The 26,357-nt window shown below is 38.7% G+C and overlaps 1 protein-coding gene across 1 annotated transcript in view; it reads left to right on the top strand.

Moving 5' to 3' along the window:
* Positions 1–26,357, top strand: part of neto1l (neuropilin (NRP) and tolloid (TLL)-like 1, like) — a 90,409-nt gene that overhangs the window by 58,403 nt on the left and 5,649 nt on the right. The window contains exons 4-8 of the mRNA XM_079601684.1: positions 4,584–4,625; positions 4,725–4,852; positions 14,781–15,009; positions 23,177–23,290; positions 24,603–25,182. Coding sequence (XP_079457810.1) covers positions 4,584–4,625; positions 4,725–4,852; positions 14,781–15,009; positions 23,177–23,290; positions 24,603–25,182 — 1,093 coding nt within the window. The remainder of the gene's footprint in view (positions 1–4,583; positions 4,626–4,724; positions 4,853–14,780; positions 15,010–23,176; positions 23,291–24,602; positions 25,183–26,357) is intronic.

Raw genomic sequence — 26,357 nt, 5'->3', positions numbered from 1 at the left:
AACACCCCTACACTCAAGCAGCCTTTCTTTTCCTCCCTCGCTAAAAGAAAGGATCCACATCTTCCGTGGAAGCCGAAATAAAGGGTGGCAGCTACCTTTGATTAAACTGTGAGCAGGAGAGTAACAGTCAGTTTCTACAACAAAACAAGGATGTGGTTTAATTCCGCAGTGTTGTTCTAACTGATCGCTGTATTGTTACAGGAACAATGTTTCAGAGGATCTGTCTAGGAATGCTTAGAAAGAGTGGCTAGTTTAAGTTTGAAGACACTGGCCTACTGTAGCATAAGTTCAACTTGTTCATTTTGAAGGCTTGTGTGAGCACACACTATAGCTCGTCATATGTTGCAGGTGATACATAATTTGACAAAAATAAGATTTCTTCAAATGTCAATCAAAACGGGGGAAAAAATCCATTAAGTCTAATGAAAAAATATAATCACTACTGTAAAATGAATATGTGGTTAGTAGTGTCTTTACCTTATATGTTCTTTTTTTGTATTGTTAGTATAATGTGTATATTGTGTTCATGTATTGATTGTGTTCATTGTATTGACAGGTTTGATGTTGTGCTTAGGTTTACGGGTGGGTTACGGGAAAGGGAAGGGTCAACAGTGTAATTATGGATGTAAAGATATTAATTGCAGCTGTAATTACATGCAGGTTTTCAAACAATATAATTACAATGTAAAAACATATATGTACACAGTAAGTGTATTGTATCAAATTATTAACTTAAACATAAAGTACATACTGTAGTAGTTAAAGGTAACTTTATCAAGTATATGCCTAATTCTAAATCTTGAGACTAGTTTAAAAATAAAAGTTTTTTAAACGTTGCCAGTCACCGCCAGCATTTTTGACCATTTTCAAAGAAAGATCATGGCCCCCGTTTTTTTGTTTTATGAATATCTAAACATGCAATATAAAAAAAAAAGAACAGAGCCTCTGATTTTAGACAAAATATTTTTTTCTAGCTTAATGCATTCTTTTTTTATAAACACTTGAATGTGGGTACGTTTTTTTTTTTTTTTATGTGAGAAAAAAAAAGGTTTTGTCAAACAAAGATTACATTCAGATCGGATTCAGACCGATGATCAAAACACAGAGTCCATCAACACTTGACCAAAAATCTGACTTTCAACTTTGTAGGTTTGATTCACTCATGTGTAAAACACATTTTGTCTTTGTTAAATGTTGATATGCTTTAAATGGAATGAATATGACATGACAAAATATTAAATAAATTTGAAGGATATTGGAAGACAAACTAAACAATGACTAAAAAATCTGTGCAAAAAGCAACATTGTTTACAGGAGTGGATTGAATACTGTTTATATGAATGAGTCAATCTCTTCTTCAGTTTTTGCTAAAGATGTAAATAGCACCTGCAACCATAGTTACAGTGACTAAGGTATACTCTATGATCATAAAATGACATAACAACAGAAAGTCCTATCTTAGAAATGCTATAAGCGACTTCAAAGAAGGCCAGAGTTCATCCATCAAATCTGAATTAACCAACAGTGGCTTCAAACTGTTTCTTTTATTTTGAATAAGTACTGTATAGTGACTCCCTGTGTATTTTGCACTATAACACAATATTCTACTGTGTGAATATGTATATACTGTACACTCATTGAGAGCAAGAAGTCAAGTTTTGAATGTAAATGGCAGAACCCAGTTGCAGTTTCCACACTGTTCTGTTCTTTAATCTGCCAATGAATCTCTTTTGATATGGCGATTCTCTCTCACACACACTCTCTTTTTCTTCCCTATTTCTGTAATGTAATCTTTCTTATTATTTCTTTTCTCCTCAAGGCCTGATCTGAATCCTCATGTAGATGTTGAGCAGCATGTGTAATGTGTGAATTGTTTAACAAAGATGGGTTGCACAGAACCTTCACGATAAATTTGCATGCTAACTACCTTGACCCCTTGACCCCAAATTAATAAAGACAATGTGGGCAACTCTGACACGCAAAGATTAGCCAATCACAACAGAGATCAAGGTGATAATGCAACTACATTAGAACTGTTTTTGCTGTAAGAAACATTGACTCACATTATAAGCGGACTTGCTGCATATCCTACAGTCTCATATTGCCAGGAACCACATGTCCGTGTTCCAAAATAGGAGTGAATATGTCATAATAGTGATGGGTGTCCTCTGCGATCACACACAGTGACCCACATAAGTGCTCACAGGAGGGTGAAATGAGAATGAGAGAAATAAATCAGGATTTTTCACCAGATCAATCCACAAATCAATCAGTCTCTCATATAAAAAGAACTGAGGTTCAATCCTGAGGTTTCTGTGCGTTTGTATGTGTATATGTATGCATGTGTGTCTTTTCTAAGAGAAGTCATCTTCAATGAGATTCGCTTCTGTAAATGCCATCGTCTCTGTCCATGTATGAATATCAGAGTGAACGGTGGGATCACAGAGCGAAATATCACCCATACTAAATATAAGCCGATCTAATCACAGAGGGGTGAGAGTAATTAAACTGCCCACCTATTAGTTCTGCATAGCAAAATGCCACTTCTGATAGACTATGCTCATTTATGTTAGGATAAAGAGTAGGGCCGTATTGACGCATGATATTGTAGCTATAACCCGCAGAACATCTGATTCTTATTGCACAAAAAATGCAATCTTGTATCAGTCTGAAACGGTTTGAATCAGACTGGAATCTGAATCTAAATTGAATCAGATCTAACCAAAAAAGCTGTATTCCCAGGCCTAGTATTTGATTTGCTTTCAGAGTTATGTCAGTAAAAAAAAAATCAGTACTTATTACTTTGGGATCTAAACATTTCCCTTTGTCTTTTCATTGTTTCTACAAAGTTCATGAAGGTTACTTTGTCACGTTTGAATTATTTATTTTTTAGCTCCAGGCCAGCCTATTATTCTGAAGAAAAAAATCTACCCTTAAATGCACTTAATAAAAACAAAACTAACAGTGATTGGTTGCTTTACATGTCAATTGGATGGTTTAAGTGGGCGGTTCTTGATCAGAATAAGTTGCAGTGAAGACCACTTTTTTATGGCTATATATGAGACTATATTGTTGGATATACAGTACAATGATGTCTTGCACATTAGACATTCTGCTCTTAACCACTATTGTTAGACTGGGTGTGATATTTGCAATAAATTTGGTTCTCCAGAGACTTGAATGTACTTTTTTAAATTAAAGTGCATTTGAAAACAAAGAAATTCAACCAAGTGAAGAATTGGATCCACTGGGAACTGAGGAGATTTCACTGAATGTACGGTTACATAATGATGCTCCACAGCAGGTTAAAGTCTAAATTGTTCTTTAACGTTTAACGTTATTTAAGAACAACAGGTTGGATCAATACAATTTAGATTATGCCTTTCCATTATTATTTGTTTAGACTGAAGTATAATTTTTTTTCTAAAGTGGTGCAGTTTTCAAGCCAACCTGAAAGCTAACATCACCCTGGTTCTCGATAGGATTTTCCTATTAAGATTCTTGCACGTTTTGTTAATCAAAATCATATTCACAAATAAACTGAATTTTGAAGCCTAAATACAGTCACCACATGTAAAAGTTATAAGTTAGGCTATAAACAAACACCACAGATGCATGTCTTAAACATCACCATGAGTAAGCTTCCAACAACTCTTTCAATCTTTATTTAAAATCTACAAATTAGAATAGTTTTGCAAGAGTGTGAGTTAGTGTTGTTGTATTCGAGACCGGTCTTGGTCTCGAGACATGGGAACCCAGACACATATTCAGACACACTCTCACCCAAGTGTTGGGGACATTTTTCAAAAGCATATAAATGCCAATTGAAAAAGAAATGTTAGTTATGATTAATTTTAATTCCTTCACATTTGTACAATACAACTTGAGCTTCTGTTGACCACTAACTTTGTTTCAGGTATTTAACAAAAAAACACTGACTGAATGCTGGTTTATGGGTTTGACTGTTTCCTGCAGCACATTGCAAGACTTCACTCTCCAGCTCAGTTGGCGGCAATAATGAACCTGTTAGTTTGTGGACCACCGTAAAATGAAAAAAGAAGTGTGTTAAATGTATTACATGGATATTGAATACTGATAAAAAGGAGTTTCATAGAAGTAGCATGTTCATTAGCTTTGGTAGAACCAATAACTGTGATTACAAACACTTGCCTAGTCTTCTGCCACCTCTTCTCCTCAACTACACCATTTTCTCTATAGGTGGTTTCAAAGCTCCTCCATTACAGACAGCTTGCCAAACATGTCTACATTTTTTCACAAACTTAGAGCAGTGAAATGAAAAATATACTGGAAGATATTGCTAAATGAACGGTCTAATCTCTGTTTATTGAATGCTTCCTTCCTGTTCATTCCACTTGCTTTCCGGTTCAAACTGCAACTCTGCATAATTTTTGAAACATCAACTGTGAGATTTCAAAAACTATTAAACAGTTCACATATCTTATTGATCAATCTCAACGTACACATTGATTGTACATTAAATGGTTCAGTTGATATAACACAGCACAATATTTGCTTATCAGTCATCTGAATTATATTTTATATCCTATTTTCTTTTTTTTCAGATCCTGACTTTAAAGACGTAGGAGTCCCCAAACCTCTTCCCTGTGGGTATTATTCATTCATTTATAAGCACCCTACATATGAATATATCTAATGGCTTTTCATTTTCCGTAATCTGTCTTCTTATGTCTCCTCCACTACAGTTTGTGAGTTTGAGATGGGAGGACCTGAAGGCATCATTGAATCGCAGCAGATCACCAAAGACGGCAAAGCCTTGCAGACAGAGGCAGTGGACTGCAAGTGGTACATCCGTGCCCCTCCTCGTTCCAAGGTCAGTCCCCCGCTGTCGAGCCCTGTCCCATCTTCCCCTGCTCTCGTCTAATAACTCTCCAGTTGTTTCCCTGTTGTCGTTGTGTTACCCAGCCTGCCGCATTTGTGACATATGACAGCTTGTATCTGCCTCAAGCTGTGCAGTAACCGCCTAGCACTTCAGCATTTGGATTCCTGTTTTGCAGTCGTTTGCATTATGCGGCCATTGTGAAAACATCTCGGGGCGGATTTGTATGCGGTTAGGTGGAATTCTGTTGAGGATAAAAATGTGGCAGTTCTTGGGCGTATGACATACAGCAGAATGAGCTCTCGCAGGGCTGCTGTCGTGTTGTTTTTATGGCAGATGAGATTCAAAGGAAAAGTGTCCATGTGGAAAAAGTCAGGTAGTCCAGTTTATTTGGGGTCAGATTTGGTTTTATAATTGGGGCACTGTTGCCAGTGGAGCGGTTTACAGCTGCCCTTGTCTCACTACACTCTTAAAAATACAATTTATTTATTGGCATCCATAGAACCTTTCCATTGCACAACACGTCCTTTATAATGGAAAAGGGGTCTTTAGATTTTTAAAATGTTCTTTAAAAAAATGGTTCTTTTAAGAACTGTTCTCTGAATGACATCACTGTGAAAAACATTATTTTTAAGTGTATCAAAATACTCATTAATGCTTTAGTTTAGCCTGTCTTTTTCCATTTTATGTTACAGTAACAGTGAAAAAGATTGGACTGCTCTTTTTTCCATGTTGTTTTCTGATCCAAATGGGTAAAAAATAAATGCATCCTCATTAGGATCATTTATTACTGTATTAATGTATTCTGATTGGTTAATTGCATAATTCTACAGTCTTTCATAATATTCCACACTGCACAATTGGCCATTGTCCCAGTTAACCAATTAGAAGTTTGGGGTTTAAAGGTCTTTTATGCTCACCAATGCTGCATTTATTTGATCAAAAATACAGTAAAAGTAGCAATATTGTGAATATTATTACAATTTAAAAGAACAGTTTAAAAATATATATATATATTTTTAAAAAATCAACAGCCAACAGCCATTAGCCTTCAGTGTCACATGATCCTTCAGAAATCATTATAATTTACTGCTCAATAAGCATTTCTAATTCAGTGTTCTTATTATTATAAGCAGTTGTGTGGTGCGTTCTGCTTAATATTTTGTCACTTTTGATCAATTTAACATGTCCTTGCTGAATAAAAATATTAATTTATAAAAAAAAAGTACAGTATATGCCCTGCATATTAAGCGGGGAAAGGAGATCATCAATCAAACTAAACACACTTCAGCTGGAACAGATGGGTTTGCCCAGAGTCGTCAAGTTACCTGTGGAACTGATCAGTAGCATATGACCAAACACAATAAATTGTCTCCATTTCCTGTATATCTTTAGATAGCAGTGTTGACTGGAGAGCAGAAATGTGTATTTTGCCATGGCTCGGTGATAATATTTGTGTTTAATGTGATTTATTGTTTCAGAAATTGATTTTTGTAGATCTGATGTCCTTCCAGAGGCACAAATCAAAAGCATATGCCCTTGTCCGTTTCACACAGATATTCAAGCCTTTTTATCATCCACCAGCACTGCTCAAGGGAGACTAAAAATTGCAGCGCTATGACTCATGATTGCATTTGTATGAATCTGTACACAATGCTTATTATGAAGACTTTGCCTTTTTTCCTCCAGTTACTTCAGAGAGTGTTGATTAACCAGTATTTATTCAGCAGACTGTGAGCAGAGGTAGTTTACGGGAGAGGATATGGACCACTCACAGAAAAATGATTGGAAGTAATCATGACGGAATAAAATAGAATTCCCCCCTTTCAGTAAAAAAAAAAACAGTCACTTTTTTATCGGAATCCGAATCTAGATATGAATTTGAATAAAATAGTTGTATGTACTCTATCTTTTAAGAGTTTGGTTTCAGTAAGTTTGTTTGTTTGTTTATGCAATCAATACTTTTATTGACAGTAGCAAGTATGTATTACATTAATCAAAAGTGACTGTAAAAACATTTATAATGTTAGATTTGTTTTTTTTTTATCATGTTTTTTTTCTATACATCAAAAATTACTGGGGGGAAAAATTCAGCAGCGCTACTGTTTTCAACATTGATGATAATAATAAGAAATGTTTCTTGAGCAGCAATTCAGCATATTAGACTGAATATATGAGATTAGATTGGAATAATGATGTTGAAAATACAACTTTCCATCACAGGAATAAACTAGATTTTATAATATATTAAAATAGTAAAGAGTTATCTAAAATAAAAACAGTGAAATGCAATTTTGGTTTGTGTGTAAAAGACGCCTTTTCAAAACATTAAAAATCTTACCAACTCCAAACTGTTAAATGGAGGTGTATGTTTTTATAATATATAAATATTTTATGTATTTTTGCAAATTTAAGGTAAAATGTATTTTTTATGTATTATATAAATGATTAATTCATTAATGTTATTGACATTGACATTTCATGTGACATTTCACAACCTAACCTAACCTTACCCTGTCATACAAAGTTCAAATGATCTGATATTTTGAGAGACTAATTGACCTTGACACGCAGTCAAGGAGTCTGCATTTTTCAAATGTTTATAATATTTCAGCAAAACTTCTTATTGAATGCCTTTTACCAACGAACTGACTTGCCTTAAAATGACTTGTCCTCCTGTTAACGTCTCTCGTAATGTGCATATAACTACACGTCATCTCCATACACGTGTAATATTGTCCATTTCATTGGAATCATTTTCTGTAGCAGCTCTGGATCAGTGTCATGTTTGTCTGGCTCTGAAATCTCACAGGAATGATTGTTTGGAGCACAGATGGCAGGGAAAGCGTCGTGTCTTCAGTCTTCCTCTAGACACCAGCTACTGTTCCTCAAATGCCTGTCCTCCCCACATTTCTCGCAGGCTTTCATATATCTCATCCAATTAAGTCCACAACTGAATAACCTCCCAGACATGTACTGTACATCTCATATTTTGGTTTCTTATTTGATTTACTGACTGATAGGAAAAGAAAAGGGGGTGGGGTGTATTACATCATCATGTGTTCGCAGCAATTCATCCACACATGCATTTCTGGGCTGCAGCCGGTCCTCTGATTGTCCTCTCCGCTCCGATGGGAACGTCAGCAGATGCAGACTAATAAGTCAGCATAGAGAGGGATGTGAACAACACCTCAAACACATCCACATGCCCTGAAGAGACAGCAGTCCCCAACTGGCCAGAGGTCGGTGTCTCGGTGTCAGGCAGCCCTGGCTCATTTTTTTCCAGAGGAGCGGTAGGAAAACAAAGCGGAGTTATTGAGATACAATTATTCTACTGGATAATTAGACTGTACTCAAGCATTCAAGCCTTCTTCTGAGTCTGGAGGGGGCTTGTTTCAGATGGAGGGGGTACAGGAGGTTTTAATTCATATAGTCTTTTTTTACTGATTCACAGATAATTTTTATAGATTGACTTTTTAAAGGCTACAGCTTTGCGTTTTCTCAAGAGTGGTGTCCTTATGCAATACTCACAATACAATGTTGAAGCTGGCCAGACACCATTCCCAGTATATGTATGTATATATATATATGTAACGGAGGCCAGCTAGTAGTTGCTGTGCGAGTAAAACCTCACTCCTCTGATCTCAATAGACGCTAGAGGCTGCAGTCTTTAGCCTCCTTGTTAGAACGCCTGACTCTCATGCCGGAGACCCGGGTTCGAGACCCGCACGGAGCGGGGTGAGAAGGACCCGGGTGGAGGGGTTACATATATATATATAGCCTATATATATACTGTATATATATACTGTATATATAAAGTCAACCCCAAAATGTATTCAGACACGTTCCATAGTTATCGCAGTTACGGTTTATTCGCTATAGTTTAGAAAATGGTAAAAAAAATATGACAAGAGTTATCATATCAGTTGATATTTCAATGGTTTTTGGGTATCTAGTTTATGGCCGTTAGGGGCTGTTTACACGACATGGTTTTCACTAAAAACGTAAAACTTTTTATGCATTTGGCCGTTTGTTTACACGACAGCTGCGTTTTGGGTGCCTGAAAAACCAAAGGGCGTTTCAAAGTGCAAGTTTTTGAAAATGGTCTCTGTGTAAACAACAAAAGCGTGAATCTCTGAAGACGATGACGTCATGCACATGCGTATTACTGTCACAGTGTCTTGTGTGTGGTTCCCTGGGTGTCCACTAGAGGTCTCTTCCCCATATCGTCACCCACTCATCATGAACTGCAATTCCCATAATCCTTTGTCTGCACTCATCATCTGTTCATTGCACTCAGCTGGTTCTCATCATCCTGTTAGTTCTGTGTATAAATACCCTGTCTGTGTTAGTTCATGTCATGGAGTCATTGTATTGTATGTCACACGTCAACGCCAAGGTCTGTTTCTAGTCTGTTCTCGTTTTTGTTCTTGCTTGTTTTGTTTATTTGTATCTGATGGATTAAATGGTTTTCGACACTGAGATGGATGACTACGATTCTGATTATTTGGACTACGACTCTTGCATGGACGACGACGATTTGGATTGCCCTGACTATCATGTTGCTGCATTTGGATCCACCCAATTCTCTGCTATCGGCCGTGACAGAATGACTCCATCACCAAATGGATCCAGCAGCATGAACATTTTGCAGGCATTTGTTTTTGTGGCTCGACAAAGGGAGGAGGCCATGACGCTCAGATTTCCTAAGGACTTTTCGTTTGACGACAGAGAGTCCTTTAGAGGAGAGAGTCTGGCCAGATTTTCGGGGACCCGTGGAGCTTGCAGAGGAGGAAGTATTAGAGGTGAGTCCCGAAATCAGTCTCTACTTCGGTCTTCCTTCGACCACGATCCGGTGACGCGCAGCCCAGAACACCTTTCGCCGCAGGTCCTGTCCCGTCCTGGACCAGCACCTCGCCAGAAGGGACGACGGAGGAGAAGGAAGACTTCCTCCGTGAATGTCCCAGTTCCGGTGGTCCCTGTTCCGGTGGTCCCAGTTCCGGTGGTCCCAGTTCCGGTGGTCCCAGTTCCGGTGGTCCCAGTTCCGGTGGTCCCGAGTCCGGTGGTCCCAGTTCCGGTGGTCCCGAATCCGGTGGTCCCAGTTCAGGTGGTCCTGAGTCCGGGGGTTCCAGTTCAGGTGGTCCTGAGTCCGGGGGTCCCAGTTCTGGTGGTCCCGAGTTCGGTGGTCCGGAGACGGAGGAGGAGGAGAAGGGTCTGCTCAAGGACTTGTCCGGTGGCTCCTAACTCAGAGACCTTCCCGGAGGTGACTGCCATCCCTGACGCGCCGCCCAGGCATCCTGCTCTGCCGGCCCCGGCCGAGCTGCTCGCCCTGCCGGCCCCGCCCCGGCGGACTGGTACGCCTGCCGATCCTGAGCTTCACGTCACGCCTGCCGATCCTGAGCTTCACGTCACGCCTGCCGATCCTGAGCTTCACGTCACGCCTGCCGATCCTGAGCCTCACGTCACGCCTGCCGATCCTGAGCCTCACGTCACGCCTGCCGATCCTGAGCCTCACGTCACGCCTGCCGATCCTGAGCCTCACGTCACGCCTGCCGATCCTGAGCCTCACGTCACGCCTGCCGATCCTGAGCCTCACGTCACGCCTGCCGATCCTGAGCCTCACGTCACGCCTGCCGATCCTGAGCCTCACGTCACGCCTGCCGATCCTGAGCCTCACGTCACGCCTGCCGATCCTGAGCCTCACGTCACGCCTGCCGATCCTGAGCCTCACGTCACGCCTGCCGATCCTGAGCCTCACGTCACGCCTGCCGATCCTGAGCCTCACGTCACGCCTGCCGATCCTGAGCCTCACGTCACGCCTGCCGATCCTGAGCCGGTGGTGTCTGTTGCTGTTCCTGAGCCGGTGGTGTCTGTTGCTGTTCCTGTGCCGTGGTCGCCCGAGTGGTCGTCTTCGCCCTGGTCGTCTCCGCCATGGCCACCCAAAGAACCTGCCCCGTCCCGGCCGCCTGCACAGCCGGATCCGCCCTGGCCACCTGAGGGAAGGTCTCCGCCGTGGCCGCCCGAGTGGTCGTCTTCGCCCTGGTCGTCTCCACCCTGGCCGCCCGAGGGGTCGTCTGCTTCGCCCTGGCCGACTGTTAAGTCGTCACCTCGTGTTCCTGTTTCCCTCATGGTCCTGGCCTTCCCATCCCTCCCTCGGTTCTTTCACATTCCACCTTCCTCTTGGACTCTTGTGTTGTCTTGTTTTCTGTCATGGAGCGTCTGGTAGCCGCTCCGTAGAGGGGAGGTTCTGTCACAGTGTCTTGTGTGTGGTTCCCTGGGTGTCCACTAGAGGTCTCTTCCCCATATCGTCGTCGTCCATGCAAGAGTCGTAGTCCAAATAATCAGAATCGTAGTCATCCATCTCAGTGTCGAAAACCATTTAATCCATCAGATACAAATAAACAAAACAAGCAAGAACAAAAACGAGAACAGACTAGAAACAGACCTTGGCGTTGACGTGTGACATACAATACAATGACTCCATGACATGAACTAACACAGACAGGGTATTTATACACAGAACTAACAGGATGATGAGAACCAGCTGAGTGCAATGAACAGATGATGAGTGCAGACAAAGGATTATGGGAATTGCAGTTCATGATGAGTGGGTGACGATATGGGGAAGAGACCTCTAGTGGACACCCAGGGAACCACACACAAGACACTGTGACAATTACGTGTTCAGTCTATTGTGTTTCATCGGCATCTAATGGCCTGGCAGCAGAATACAGCGTTTTTAGTCATTTTCGTGGATCCGTGTGAATGGGGATCATTTTGACAATGGGGTCGTCTGTACACGGGAAAGCTCAAAGGAAAAATTTCTCCGTTTTAAGCATATCTTTGTCGTGTAAATGTATCCTTAGACGGTCTCACAAATGAATTAGGTTGAATAGCTGTCAGCTGTTAAATTTTAGTACACAATTAGATAATATCAAATTTAGGTCAACCAATTACCAAGCAATGCTTCATTTTGTTCAGTCTGTGGTGTTAAAAGGTCGCATTAGCAATTTAAAAAAAAAACACTTGAGCAAAACATGGTCAAGTCAAAGTGTCTGAATAAATTTGGGTTCCACATTTTTATACATTTTACTGGTAGTCCACTGTATGAAGAATTTTTGGGTATAATATGTCATAGTTTACTTTATTTTGCTATCATCACTACAGTAAATTAACTAGTGTCCTGCACCCACTAGTTAAAAAATATATAAAAATGTATATCTGGTGTATGAATACATTTTGGTTTGACTGTATATTGGTCATAAATTGATCATTTTGTTTTGTTTGTTTTGTTTGTGATAAAGAAACCATATGTCTGATCACTTAAAAGCACACTTTTCCTCGTTCAGCACAAGTACACATATTATTCAGTGAGCAGCACAGATGGTGCCGGATGAGTTTTGTGTCAAACTTTTGGGGTTGAAAATATAAAAATTAAAAGCAAGCACGACTAATTAGGGTGCAATGATAAGACTACTGTGACTGATCTGAGGACCGCCCAAATCTTTTGATTAAATATTTGCTTTTATCACATTATACATTCCTCTACCTTAGGGTTTATAAGGCACTGTTAGTGATTGGCTATTCAGTAGTCAGTGGATGCACTTTCAGCATCAGTTTCTGGATTTTGCTTTCAGCTGCCCTAAGATTGTTAGATTAATAGGAAAGTCTATCTTAATAACCAGGTTCCCTAATGCTTCGTTTACTGATCTGGGCAACTTTCTGAAATCAATTCAGTCTAATTACTGTCTCACACATTCCTGATATTCCTCCTAGTGAAATGTGACTAAAAAGTGCTAACAAGCTGGCACATATGCAGTGAGTCTCCTTTCGTCTTCATGTGATTCTCTGAGGATATTGGAAACCCTCATTCTTTATGTTTCATTTGTCCAGATGTGAGTGAGTTGGGTTTATGTACAGTATTGCTGGTGACGCCCCCATGCTTTTTTGCTGAGGATGAGAGATTGTACACACCGCAGCTTTCCAGAAAGACTACGGTGTCACATTCATTACTTATATTGTAGGTGTGAGCATATTGTGGGTGGCAAGGACAAACCAACCAATGTCACTGGCATGACACATCGATATATAGTCCCCCTATAAAAGTGGAAAATGTGTTGAATGAAATGCTATAACAGAGAGAAGATTTACTGAGCTGTTGAGTAACACGTGAGCCTTTACCCAGTGCTTGAACTGGGGTGCTTCATTTACTTGTCATAATGGAACACCAAGTGCTCATTAAATGTAAAATCACCTCGCTTTATACTGCAAACTCCACCTGCTGAAAGGAGAACATTCTGTACTAATATTTGGAAGGTTTGATTCTGTCAAATAGGCTAACGTTGGTTTATCATGTTGAGGGTTACTCTAGCAGTGTATACCTAAAATTAAAACTCTGTCATTTTGTCCCTCATGTTGTTCCAAAACTGTTTGACTGACTTTGTGTGGAACACAAAGAGAAATTTTGAAGAATGTTGTGCTCTCTTTTTTCGATGCAATTACAATGAATGGAAATGAGAGATTTAAAGCTACAAAAAGGATGCAAAACCATCATTAAAGTATCATAAAAGTTAGCCGTTTGGATCTTCTGAAGACATATTATAGCCCTGTATGGAAAAGTCGGAAATTTAACCGATTTTTCATTGATAGACTTTTTCTTCAGTGACCTGTTAACCATTGTGACCAAATCTGTGAGTTGAGAACAGAATCCATTATGAATGATTCATTCAGACTGGTTTTGTGAACAGTCAACTGATTCATTGACAAGATAAAAGAATGATAAAACATTTTTTGACAACTTAATAGATTCTTGCTACTATCATGACCTGTGGTCACACAAAGTTATTGTAGACCTTAATGTCAGGATGTAACGGAAGTAGCGACTGATCTTTTCTTTCGTACTGTAACACACATCCAAGTGAAACAGATTATTAAAAAAGAAAATTCATCAAAATATGTTATGCAATGTTATATGCAAGTTATACCAGATTCAACTCAATTTATTTAGTCACTTTAATGTAATTTAAGTTGAAATAACCTAAACATCCAAGTTGATTGTACTTAAAAATTTAAGGCAGGAACTTTTATTTTTTTACAGTGCGTCGGCTGTTGATTGGATGAAGGCAGATATGAATGTGAGCTTGCAGTCAATTGTAAGAAAGGGGCGGGGTTTAAGTGGACTAGATGTTTGGATGATATTTTGATTAAAAATTGCAATATTTTTAAATGTTAAACATATGCATGGGTAAATCATTCACAATTAATTAGATCAATAATATGCATTTAGAAATCAGATATGATAATTTTCTATTTCATGCTGACTTAGTAGTAATAGCATTGGAAAGTGACACAAATAATATGAAACACTTTTATGAAACTATTTTGGATATTCTTCAAAAACTCACCTTTTATGTTCCACTGAAGAAAGAAAGTCATGCAGGTTTGGAAAGACATGAGGGTGAGTAAATGATGACAGAATTTTCTAATATTCAAACAGTGAAAATGGGAGTCTGGTTGAGGAGAGGTGTGAAGTAAGCTTGATTAGGGTTAGATTGGGTGAGAGGAGAACAGATGGTTCGTTCTAACACCTCCCTGGTTTTTAGAGAGCCCAAAGGAGCTGGCGTGAGTAGATGTGCAGGTTATTGCCGTTCTCCGAGAGCTCATCATCGCAAATTCGTAATTATCATCAACCTGAGGCTTTTCTGACCACAGAGATCTGTTGTTGAAGCAAACACAGTTTACCAGGTGATCTTAGATGTCATTGATATGACATCTGGGATGGGTGTGTTGAAATTGTCGAAATAAAAATATTATTTCAACAGAAGTGTCAATTTCCTGTGTGGAAATCCCAGTGTGTTAGAAGTAATAGATTTCCAATGGGAGTAAGAGTCTGTGTTTTTTGCTCTGTTCCCCTCTCTCTTAGATCTACTTGCGTTTCCTAGACTACGAGATGCAGAACTCCAATGAGTGTAAACGTAATTTCGTGGCGGTGTACGACGGCAGCAGCTCGGTGGAAGACTTGAGGAATAAGTTTTGCAGCACGGTGGCCAACGACGTCATGCTGGTGACTGCGCTGGGAGTGGTTCGCATGTGGGCCGACGAGGGCAGCCGAAGGACCCGCTTCCGTATACTCTTCACTACCTTCCAAGAGCGTAAGCCTTACACACACACACACACACACACACACACACACACACACACACATACACACATTCACTGCACTTATAGCTGTCTGTTCCAGCCCTCGAGTGTGTTTACTGTATTTATTATTTAGGCCTACACTGAATGAATCTCATGAAGAAATGTATGGGTCATATTTAACATCAAAATGATAAGAAACAATCAGAAATGACACTGCTGTTCAAAAGTTTGGAGTCTGTAAAAAAATATATATATATGTTTTTGAAAGTCTTTCATGCAAAACTACGGTGAAACCATAATATTTTTCATTATTATTACTATTGAAAATAACTGTTTTTTCTATTTTAATAATATGTACAAATTTATTTTATTCCTGTGATGGCGATGTTGAATTTACAGCATCATCACTCCAGTCTTCAGTGTCACATGATCCTTCCGAAATCAGTCTAATATGCTGATTTGGTGTTCAAGACATTTTTCCTATTACTGCAGCATTGAGAACAGTTGTGCAGCTTAATATTTTTGAAAACCATGATAAAAAAAATTCAGGATTATTTGATGAATAGACAGTTCAAAAGAAAATCAGTAACACTTTACAATAAGATTCATTAGTTAACATAGTTAATGTATTAACTAACAAGAACTAACAATGAGCACATTTGTTACTGTATTAGTTAATCTGTGTTAATGTTTGTAAATAAATAAAAATACAGCTGTACATCGTTTGTACATGTTAGTTCACAGTGCATTAACTAATGTTAACAAATACAACCTTTGACTTTAATAATGTATTAGTAAATGTTGAAATTAACATTAACTATAATAAATGCTGTAGTATTGTTCATTCTTAGTTCATGTTAACTAAGGTAGTTGACTAATGTTAACTAATAAACCCTTATTGTAAAGTGTTACCAGAAAATAATTTATTTTTAATCTTTTGTAACTTAATAAATGTCTTTACTGTCACTATTCAGGCAATTAATGCATCCTTTCTAAATAAAATAAATTTTTACTGGCCCCAAACTTTTAAATAGTATGTTTTGTATTTTATGCAGTGTAACAGAATTTCCCAGCTAAATTCATAGTACTGAAATGTAGCACAAATCTCATTGTCACAATGAAAATCATCAATTTTAACGTACAAAAAGGCAGAACATTCTATAATTTGCACAGACTAGTCAACTTTAATGCTCTGTCAATACCGCTTTAAGCTTGACGTCGACTAGTCACTGATCATGGCCTATAGAGGGCGCAACAGGATAAGAAATCTTTAAAGTCCACTTTTACGCTCTGTTTCCAACAAGGGGGTAATCCATCCGCCGGAAACTGAAGCCTCCGCGGGCGCCGCCATTGTAGCAGAACTTCACCTGCTGTTAGCATTCCATTGACTCCCATTCATTTTTGTGTCACTTTGACAGCGAATAACTTTACATCTGAGGCATCCAAAGACTCCATTTGTCCATTATTTATTTCTAAAGAAACACGACAATGTATAAAAGGCTCCATTACTTTGTATCTTACGTTATGACTTCGTAGAAGCCGTTTTTGTAAAAAATAGGCTAACGATTGCGTCATACCCACGCGACTCTCTGTCGCACTGTAGAGAAATTACCGTATAGACCGGCGGACAGGCTCGCAAGCAATCGGGGGGACGTGGAGACATAAAGTCAAGGGAGAAGCCCATAGAGATTCATAAAGTTGCTCATGCTGCTAGCTCATTGACAACTTATAATCACGCTCTCCGTCTCTGCGAGATTCGGAAGGGAATGATTCAGATTTCCCTCGGCACAGCTACTAGAAGACCCACGTCACATCTACGTCACCAAGCTCAGTTTGAGCCTGCGCAGTACGCCTGGCGATCAGGAAGTGAGTGCTTCAAATGGGCTTCACTTTTCTCCGTTGAAATCTATGGGGTCGCTGTGTCCATCTTATATACTGTCTATGGTTTCCAACAGTTAACCCTTAGAAATACCTCAGGTCTGAAGTGACCCAGGACTTCATTCACCACACTCTTCCTTATTCATTTTTTAAAACATCAACCTTCTTAGTATTGCTCAATCAATTCATTATAAACAATATAACAAGAAAAACATTTTTTTTTTAAAGAATGCCTGTTTTCCCTTTAATTTTTTTGTAAACAAAAAACTGTAAAGGGTCGCTAACGACCCGAGGTGTGTAACAGTGTAAGTATATTTTATCTGCACAACAATAATTGAATCTTTGTTGACTAAATAAGTGCAATTCACCTTTATTCCACAAGATGGCAATGTATGAAACACAATGATGAAGTGACGTTTCACTCATGAAAGGCAGAAAATAAAAGTATATTCAGGAAGTAAATAGGAAGTATATTCAGCAAAACTTTAAATGTTTCAGCGATTTGCTGCAGAGCAAGTACTGAACGCAATCAAATATTAGTGTCACTGTCACTTGATGGTGGATCTGGTGAAGAAGCTGTCAGTGATCAAAATACTGATTTTGAAGATGTTGAAAATGATAGTTTTGAGAATACTTTTGAGATGGCGAATATGAGCCAAATGCTGAATGTACTGGGAAATGAGCTCTGACGAGGACAGTGATGATGGTATGAAACATCTACTCAAACTGAACAGTTCCAAGCTCCAAAAGGTAACGAAATATGCTTTATTTTATTTTTCTGTAATTGTAAATTCTAATATCAGGAGAGTTTTATATTATCGCAAAAGGAAAATCTGTTGAGCAGAAATCTTTGAGAAATACAAAGACCCAAAGACAAAATAACTAATAAAAAATAAGCTGTTCTGTGTCATATGCTATAGTTGTGCACAAGGCGACCCGTGTTCGAGTCACAGCTCAAGGTTCAGGCTTATTTGTTCATTTATGACATCATCAGTGACTAGTCGACGTCGAATCTGAAGTCGTTCAACCCCTAATATTCTGCATATATATACTGTATATTCCCTTTGCTTTTGAGTTGAAATAAGACCTTGACATTTCTTGACAATTTTCATGAAACCCATCTCGCCTCACAGCAACGATGGGTTTTACACCCTTGTGCACATGTTTGTACAAAATTTGACAAGCACTGACATCTAACACTTCTGTATTTATTCCCTGTTTTATGAACACACACTTAGCGAAAATGCTCTCCCACTCTCATTTTCACCAGCACATTCATACCTGACAGAACGCTAAACCGAGCAGGACTTGGGAAATGAAAACAGCTCATCCATGTGTCCATTAAAGAAACACGGGCCATTTATTCAGCTGGTCATGTCCTGCCAGAGATTTGAGCCACAAACACACAATAAATCTCTCATAACCCTGCTGAACATACCAGCAAACTTGTTTATACTGGTGCTGGTATATTTTTTGCTGGTTTGAAGGTGGTGGACCCCCACAGCCATGTTGTTTGTCAACAAAAAATGTAGTTTAAAGCGGTAATTCACCTAAAAATAAAAATTCTGTCATCATGTACTCGCCATCATATCATTCCAAACCTGTAAGACTGTCTTTCTTCAGCAGAAACCCAAAAGAAGATATTTTGAAGAATGTTGGAAACCAAACCATTTTGGTTACCATTGACTTCTATTGTAAACACAACGAACACTTCTCAAAATATCTTCTTTTGTTAGAAAGACCTCAGGTTTTGGAATTACATGGTGGTAAGTAAATTATGACAGAGTTTGTATCTATCCCTAAATCACAGTCTTTTTTAATGAAGCAAGGACACGAGGTGTAGTACATTCTCTTTCGAAATAAGGCACATAAACTATTTGTTATTTACATATCACACTGTAGCCCTGTAAAATCAGTTGCATTCCTTCCCATGCTGAATATAAAGATCACTTCCCCTGTTCCCTCTGCTAAGTAGCCTTTATAAAACCACGAGCTACAGGGGAGATCACAGATGCACAGAATAACAGGATTATTCATTTAAGGGATAAGCTGTTTCTGCTGGGACGGAGCGGTTTATAGGAAACATGGGTTCTGCGGTGGTGCCCCGCCAGCCGGGCGTCTTTGAATCGGTGGTCCTGCGCAGTTACAGTCACATCTCTCCGGGTGGCAGCGCTAGCAGCATCAGAAACTATAAAGCGTAATGGGGGAGGAGAGAGAGAGAGAAAAGAAGGAACTTGAAGGATGGGTGCTCTAAAAGAGGATGAAGTATTGTGAGAAAGGAGGGACAGAAGAGGAGCGATAAAGATTGAGTATCTGGCTATGAGAGGAAGTGCTGAGAGAGAGAATGTGAATATAGGGTGATAAAATGTGAGTTTAATGTTTAGCTGGTAGCACACTCATCATTAGTGCACACTGCCGGCATCAAACGGCTTTCTTTGTAATGGTCTCAACACCGTTCCTGACGCCCCATCGCCATTTGTCTTGTCCCAGTGGTCCCTAAAAACGACCCCATCCTAAGCACGCCGTGCCGATGCTGATGGGTAAAAGATTCAAAGGAAACGATGCCACCATCCTCATTGTGCACAGAAAAAGCAGTGTATATACTGAAGCAGTATCATTTATATATAAGTGTATATATATATATAAACAAATGCTAAATAGAATAAAATTATGAAATTTGTGTAACTTTCCCAGCACTAAAAATACATATATACTGCTTTTCATTTTGTTGGTGTATTTCATTTTGTGCTGCTATTCCCATAGTTCAGTTTTTTTGTACTCATAATGCACTCGGATTTAGAGGTCAACTGATGTGCATTCACTGACACTACCCATAATTCAATGCTCAAACAAAGCCCAAAACAAGCCAAAATTATACATATTGGTTAAGGCAGTTAGGGCTATGGGGCTGCATGGGGTGCTGGGCATTCACACAATTTTTGTAAAATAACATTATGGAAACAGTAAATTTGGTTTGTGTTGTATTATTTTAATGTCACAATATTTAAATGAATTGGTGTGTGTGTGTGTGTGTGTGTGTGTGTGTGTGTGTGTGTGTGTGTGTGTGTGTGTGTGTGTGTGTGTGTGTGTGTGTGTGTGTGTGTGTGTGTGTGTGTGTGTGTGTGTGTGTGTGTGTGTGTGTTAGTGCTGTCGAAGTTTGTATACACTGTATATATATATCATTTTATTCTATTTACAGCATTTGTTTTTAACAATAACTTTTCAGATTTGATTAAAATATTGATTTTAATAAAATACAATAAATATCTGTACATGCATATATATATATATATATATATATATATATATATATATATATATATTATATATATATATATATATATATATATATATATATATATATATATACTGTATATACAGGTGAAACTCGAAAAATTTGAATATCGTGCAAAAGTTAATTTAAAAGTGAAACTTATATATTATATAGACTCATTACATGCAAAATGAGATGTTGCAAGCCTTTATTTGTTATAATTTTGATGATTGTGCCTTACATGAAAACCTTTTCAAAATATTCTAATTTTGAATTTGGGGTTTTCATAAGCTGTAAGCCATAATCATCAAAATTGCTTGAAAAAGGCTTGAAATATCTCACTTTGCATGTAATGAGTCTATATAATATATTAGTTTCACCTTTTAAGTTGAATTGCTGAAATAAATTAACTTTTGCACGATATTCTAATTTTTCGAGTTTCACTGTATGTATATATATATATTAATGTTTTCTTTTTATTATCACAATATTTCTATGTCACACAATATAAAAGTTAATTTTTAAAACATGAAAAATATATAGCCTTCTTTATATTTTAGCAAAGTTGTTCCTTGCAAGGGAACGTCATATTTGAGGTTCCTTCCTTGGCATCAACAAGTTTAAAAACCCCTGGCGCTGAAAATAGTAAACGAGCAGTTTTGTGCAGAGCAGCAGACAGCAGCATAGCAGCACAGCTTCCACTTCTCCTGATAGAGTGCGGGGCTTTAATGGACATTAGTGTGCGTTTAAAGAGAGAGGCGGATATCCTGAAGCATGCGGGAGAAGAATGGTTGAGGGAATGAGTCTGTGGTTTTGGTTCTGAGACCCTTGAGGGTGCAGAAAACACATAGTGCTCTTTCTGAGATAGAAAGATGCAGCTGTGCGTCTGCGTCAGTCTTGGTGAATGGCGATAGGTGGATTTGTGTAGGAGCCCAGTGTCTTTTGTGCAGCCCTATCCAGTGAATGAACACAGGATGTGCGGTTGCCCGGGTAACACCCCTGCATAACTTGTCCAGGCACTTACTTATGCACTCGCTTTCTCCCTCTGGTTTGCTCGCCTCAGCAGCTGAACGGGGGAAACCACCATCCACTGAAAAGAGTCTCGCCCAGCATACCTTTAAATAAGTGAATCTGTGCTTGCTCTACTACAGAAGCAAAGTATGTTTTTAGATGACTAAGTGGTTTCAACTTCTTTTACAACCAGATTATTGCATATATAACGGATTCAACATATTTGAGAGCCTTTCAATCTGATAACACACTGAATGAATGAAAAATTATGTCGGATTCACTCAGAAGTTGGTAGAAAATTTCACAAGTAGCCTAATTAAGAAACGACAAGTAACATTGAATTGAACATGACGTTGCAAGACGGAAGTATTTTTCTTCTAAAACATAGCCTAGTTCAATAATATATATATTGTGCAGGACCTTTATTTTTTAGAAAGCCAAGGCATGTCCGTATTGTTGTTATTTTGTAAGATTGTGTAATTCATGCACTGGTTTATGTGTAAACAGCCACTTTACAGTAAGGTTTCATTGTTAACATACAATATATTAGTTGGCATTAACTAACAATGAACAAACGCCTATCATTTATAGCATTTTATTTAATTTTTTTATGATCTATAATGCTGTAAAAAATATATTGCTAAATGAGGGTTCATTTTAGCCAATTAACTAATCTTATCAAATGAGATCTCATTGTAAAGTGTTTTCACTTTTAGGTGTCTGGAAAACAATTTATATGGAGGTTGAAGCGCCTTTTAAAGGATAGTTCACCCAAAAATGAAAATTCTGTCATCATTTAACCTACTCACCCTCAAGTTGTTCCAAACCTGTATGAATATCTTTCTGCTGCACACAAAATAAGATATTTTGAAGACTATGGGTAACCAAACAGTGGATGCGACCCCATTGGCTTCCATAGTGATTTTGTCCTATGGAAGTCAATGGGGTCCCATCCGAGAAATGAAGTCCAGTCTCTTTCAGTCCCTTATTTAGGGGAAATACAGGCTTGCATCGCCACCTTGTGATGGGAAGTGGAACTGTATAAGAACGTGAAGGCGAGAGTCATGAGGACGGCACTTCTGGAATGATGAGTCATCCTAATTTACGTTGTTATTTCTCACCTGGGAACAGAATACTGTCATTAATAAATCCTCAAGGTACATTCAGTCAACCTTGAAGCTGCTATTTTAGGGGGGTTTTGTACGAACTAGGTGATCTATGTCCTCTGCAGACTGCAAAATGTCAAGTGAGGTATGTGGGAAGTGGCCACACATTGGAGGGCGTGTTGCACGCGAGGTGATTGAGACCACGCCCCTTCTTCAAGTCACCTTGGCTTTGACTGAGCCTTCAGATAGTGATGTTGTAAATGTTATGAGAGGTTGTCTTCATGCGTACTTTCTCATTTATCATTTTATAATTTCAGCTGAGACATTCATTCATTTTTCAGCTCAAATGGAGACTGCTTGAACACTCTCCCTAATATATTTTTCACACAAATATTAGATTAATCTTCTTTGATCTTGAATGAGATTAGTGCTTTTGGAAATATTAAAGTACTTGCAGTTTGTGTCTGCATTAGTTATCATCACCACATCTTAGCAAGTAGAAACTTGTGAAATTATTGAATACATAGGCCTGATTTAAATTGAATTTTATTCACTGTATATCCATATATCGACTCTTTCTTGAGGTAAAACCAGAATAATATTAATATTTTGTAAAATTACAAAATATCTGTGCAGCTTCTACAGACATGGACTTGTTTTACATGCATATTTGAAGAGCTGTATTAAAATTCATGCACAGCAGAAGGCAACAGAATTTGATTTGGTTGGTTTGAGTAATGGGTTTCTAAATTTGAACTGTATTGATGCACAGACACAGTCAGATAGACCTCCAGTGTGATTTGTGAGATTAATTGTGTTCAGGGGATAAGATTATAGACAGCGTCTTATTAACAGGAAGAAATGAAGTGTAATATGACATTAGCATTATCCATTTTTCCCTCTCATCAGCTCCCTGTGAGGCAGATACTTTCTTTTGCCACAGTAACATGTGTATCAACAACACGCTGGTGTGCAATGGAGTCCAGAACTGCGTCTACCCTTGGGACGAGAACCACTGCAAAGGTAAATTGTACTTTTTTTGTAATATCCACTCAAATCTTGAGTGGTTTGTGAGTGCATATCTCGCCCTCGTTTTTAAATGATGATACTTGAGGAGAAGAATTGTCTTAAAATTTGTCCCCTTTTTGTTCTTGTTTTATTGCTTGTCAATCAAATATATCTTCACAAACCTTGTTATAAAGCCTTCAAAATTCGGCACTAGGGTTCATTGATTGATTTTGCACTGTAATGCTCCTGCTGGGAAAAATGAGCAGGCCACTAGAAATTCATTTGTATATGTGAATGACTTTGGCTCTGCTGGATTTGAATAAGTGCAGTACAGCTATATCTGTGCTTATATTTCACATAAGCTGTCCAGGCTAAATTAACTGAAGTTGATAATAATGCTGCTGGGATCCTCCATAGAGAATTGTATTAGCTCAACTTGAGTTCCACAATACTAGGGACAGATGGAGAAATTGTTTTAAAAAAGGCCTAAAACTTTGACATTTTGTCTAAAACATCTTTGACATCAAACACAATTTATCAGTAATTACCAATTAAATGTATTTAATTTATGTAATACATAATCAGGTTGAATAATACTCTTAGGGGTCTGTTTTTTTTTTAAAGACTTTACAAAGTGTAGCTTTTTTTTAGGGTTCTCCTTGTTATCTTCAGTTATTAATAATTTTATAACACATTTACTAAAGTTGACTTGTTTCATTTTGGTTTCTAAAGTTCAATTGTAATTGAACTAATCATGATATGAATCATATTGTATTTAGCCTTAGTTTTAAACAGTAATAAAAAGGAAAAATAATCCAAAATACAATATTACAAAACATGTTATTTATTAAATATCATATAATTGAGATCAACTCTTTTATTATATTACAATCCTTATTATTTTCCACAGACTAAGATGAATAGTAAAAACAAAAATTATAGAATACTACTACAATAAATATTTTAAAAAACAAATAATATTAAAATTGTATATATACATAGATCATGCAGATAATATTTAAATCATTTTTTTTTTTTTATTATTATTATAAAAGCCAAATTATTTCATTTTGAAAAATATCATAATGCATTAGTTGGGGGTTTGTCTGCACATCTGAATGCAAATGCTTCTCTCCTCTGAACCAAAGCCAGCGCAGATGTTATACGCTCACTGTGCTACATAAATGTCAACGCTCTCCCATTAGAATGATTTACTACTTCTGTGTGCTGTTTGTAATCTCTTTGATACAACTGTTTCAACAGAAGGTAACCCACGGTGACATTGCATGCAGTAATCATTTATTATGCTTCTTGTTGTGTTTTGCAGAAAAGAGGAAAGCCAACATCCTGGACAACCTCAATAACACCAACGGCACCATCATCGGCGTGACGTGCTGCATCGTACTGATCCTGCTTGTCATATCGGTGATCGTTCAAATCAAGCAGCCACGGAAAAAGTACATCCTGAGGCGGGAAGACTTTGACCCCACCATGTTCCAAGAGGTGTTCCAGGAGCCACCGCATTATGAACTGTGCACTCTCCGCAGCGCGGCGGCCACATCCGCGGACCTGGCCGAGCTGGCCGAGGACTTTGAGAGCTACCACAAGCTGCGGAGCGCCTCCTCTCGCTGTGTCCACGAGCATCACTGCGGTTCCACGCAGTTGTCCAGCAACAAGGGCAGCCGCACCAACCTGAGCGCCCGCGAGGCGGCGGCGGCCATCTTGACGGACCTCCCGCCACAACCCATGCGGGTTCCGCTTCCTCCCCAAACCAACCGCAGAAACATTCTGGTAATGAGACACACCTACTCACAAGATGCCGCAGATGCCTGTGACCTAGATGATGACCTGGATGAAGTGCCCACCACTAGCCACAGGCTGTCCAGACACGAGAAAGCAGTGCAGCGGTCAGTATCCATTGATTTTTGATGATACAAATTCATCATAATGCACATTTTGGAAGGATTTACTCCCACTTTCATTTTTATTCCTCTTTAGCTCCTCTAATCAGCTTCTCATTGTTTGTTTGTTTTAGCTATCTTATCTTTTTCTTTTTTGTTTGTTTTTTTGCTTTGATATTCTCTTTTTTGTCACTGAGACAGCATCACAGTCAGAGCTGAGTTTGTAAAAGCTGTAGAAATGCAGAATATGCATTAAGTAAATGCCTGCGCCCTGCAGTAAGGGAAAGGCTGACACTTCTAAATGTTAATGTTCAGCTAAAGACATGCTACATTAAGATGGTACTGGGAAACAAACAGCCTTTTTTAAGTCCGTTTTCAGTGAGAATATGTGAAATTATCACAAGGGTTTCTGTTTTAACAAGCTTCCCTTTCGCAGTGGAACTTGATGCTATGTAAGCCGGTGTCTGAAGCACGTGTGTCAAACAACAATTTTGATTGGATAGCGCAGCCAGGTGACATCACAGGTGCGCTGGCAGAGTATATAAGGGCGCCTAGAAAGAATGTCATCAGCTTCTTTGTCTCCTAGCTCTTTAGTTCTCAGGCCAGATGTAGAAGCCCACTCGGCGCTTCTTCCGATCTGGCGGAGAGCATGATATTGTCCCCGGTGCGGCGTCCTTATGGAAGGCTCCAGCCTTGCCATCAAAGCCATGATAAAGCCATTCCCATGTATGGATGGGCAGTACAGTGAGGATAACCCTGGAGGTTATTAGTAGGGATGTCCCGATCAGGTTTTTTTGCCCTCGAGTCCGAGTCCGAGTCATTTGATTTTGAGTATCTACCGATACCGAGTCCCGATCCGATACTTCTATAATACGTAGGCCTACATAAAAAAATAATAAAGAAGAGCGAAAAAACAGATCCAGGATGTTCCTTATTTTTTATTTAATTCACCTTATTTTAACGTTCAACAACTCTGTTAACAAACAGAGCACTTCTGTGAGGTAGCTTAAACAATCAAGTAATAAATAACATAAATTCTTCACTTTTGGTGATGTCAACAAAGTGATGTCATGCCGCATGCGTTGCTGTTTCTGTGTGGAGTCAAAAGGGTCTAACTCTGTGCCACCGCATAACTATAGATGTGTTAAAAAATAATGAGAATATATATACATTACATATAT

This window comes from Phoxinus phoxinus (genome assembly GCF_949152265.1).
Source record: "Phoxinus phoxinus genome assembly, chromosome: 24".
Taxonomy (NCBI): domain Eukaryota; kingdom Metazoa; phylum Chordata; class Actinopteri; order Cypriniformes; family Leuciscidae; genus Phoxinus; species Phoxinus phoxinus.
This window is presented reverse-complemented; position numbering and strand designations above follow the sequence as displayed.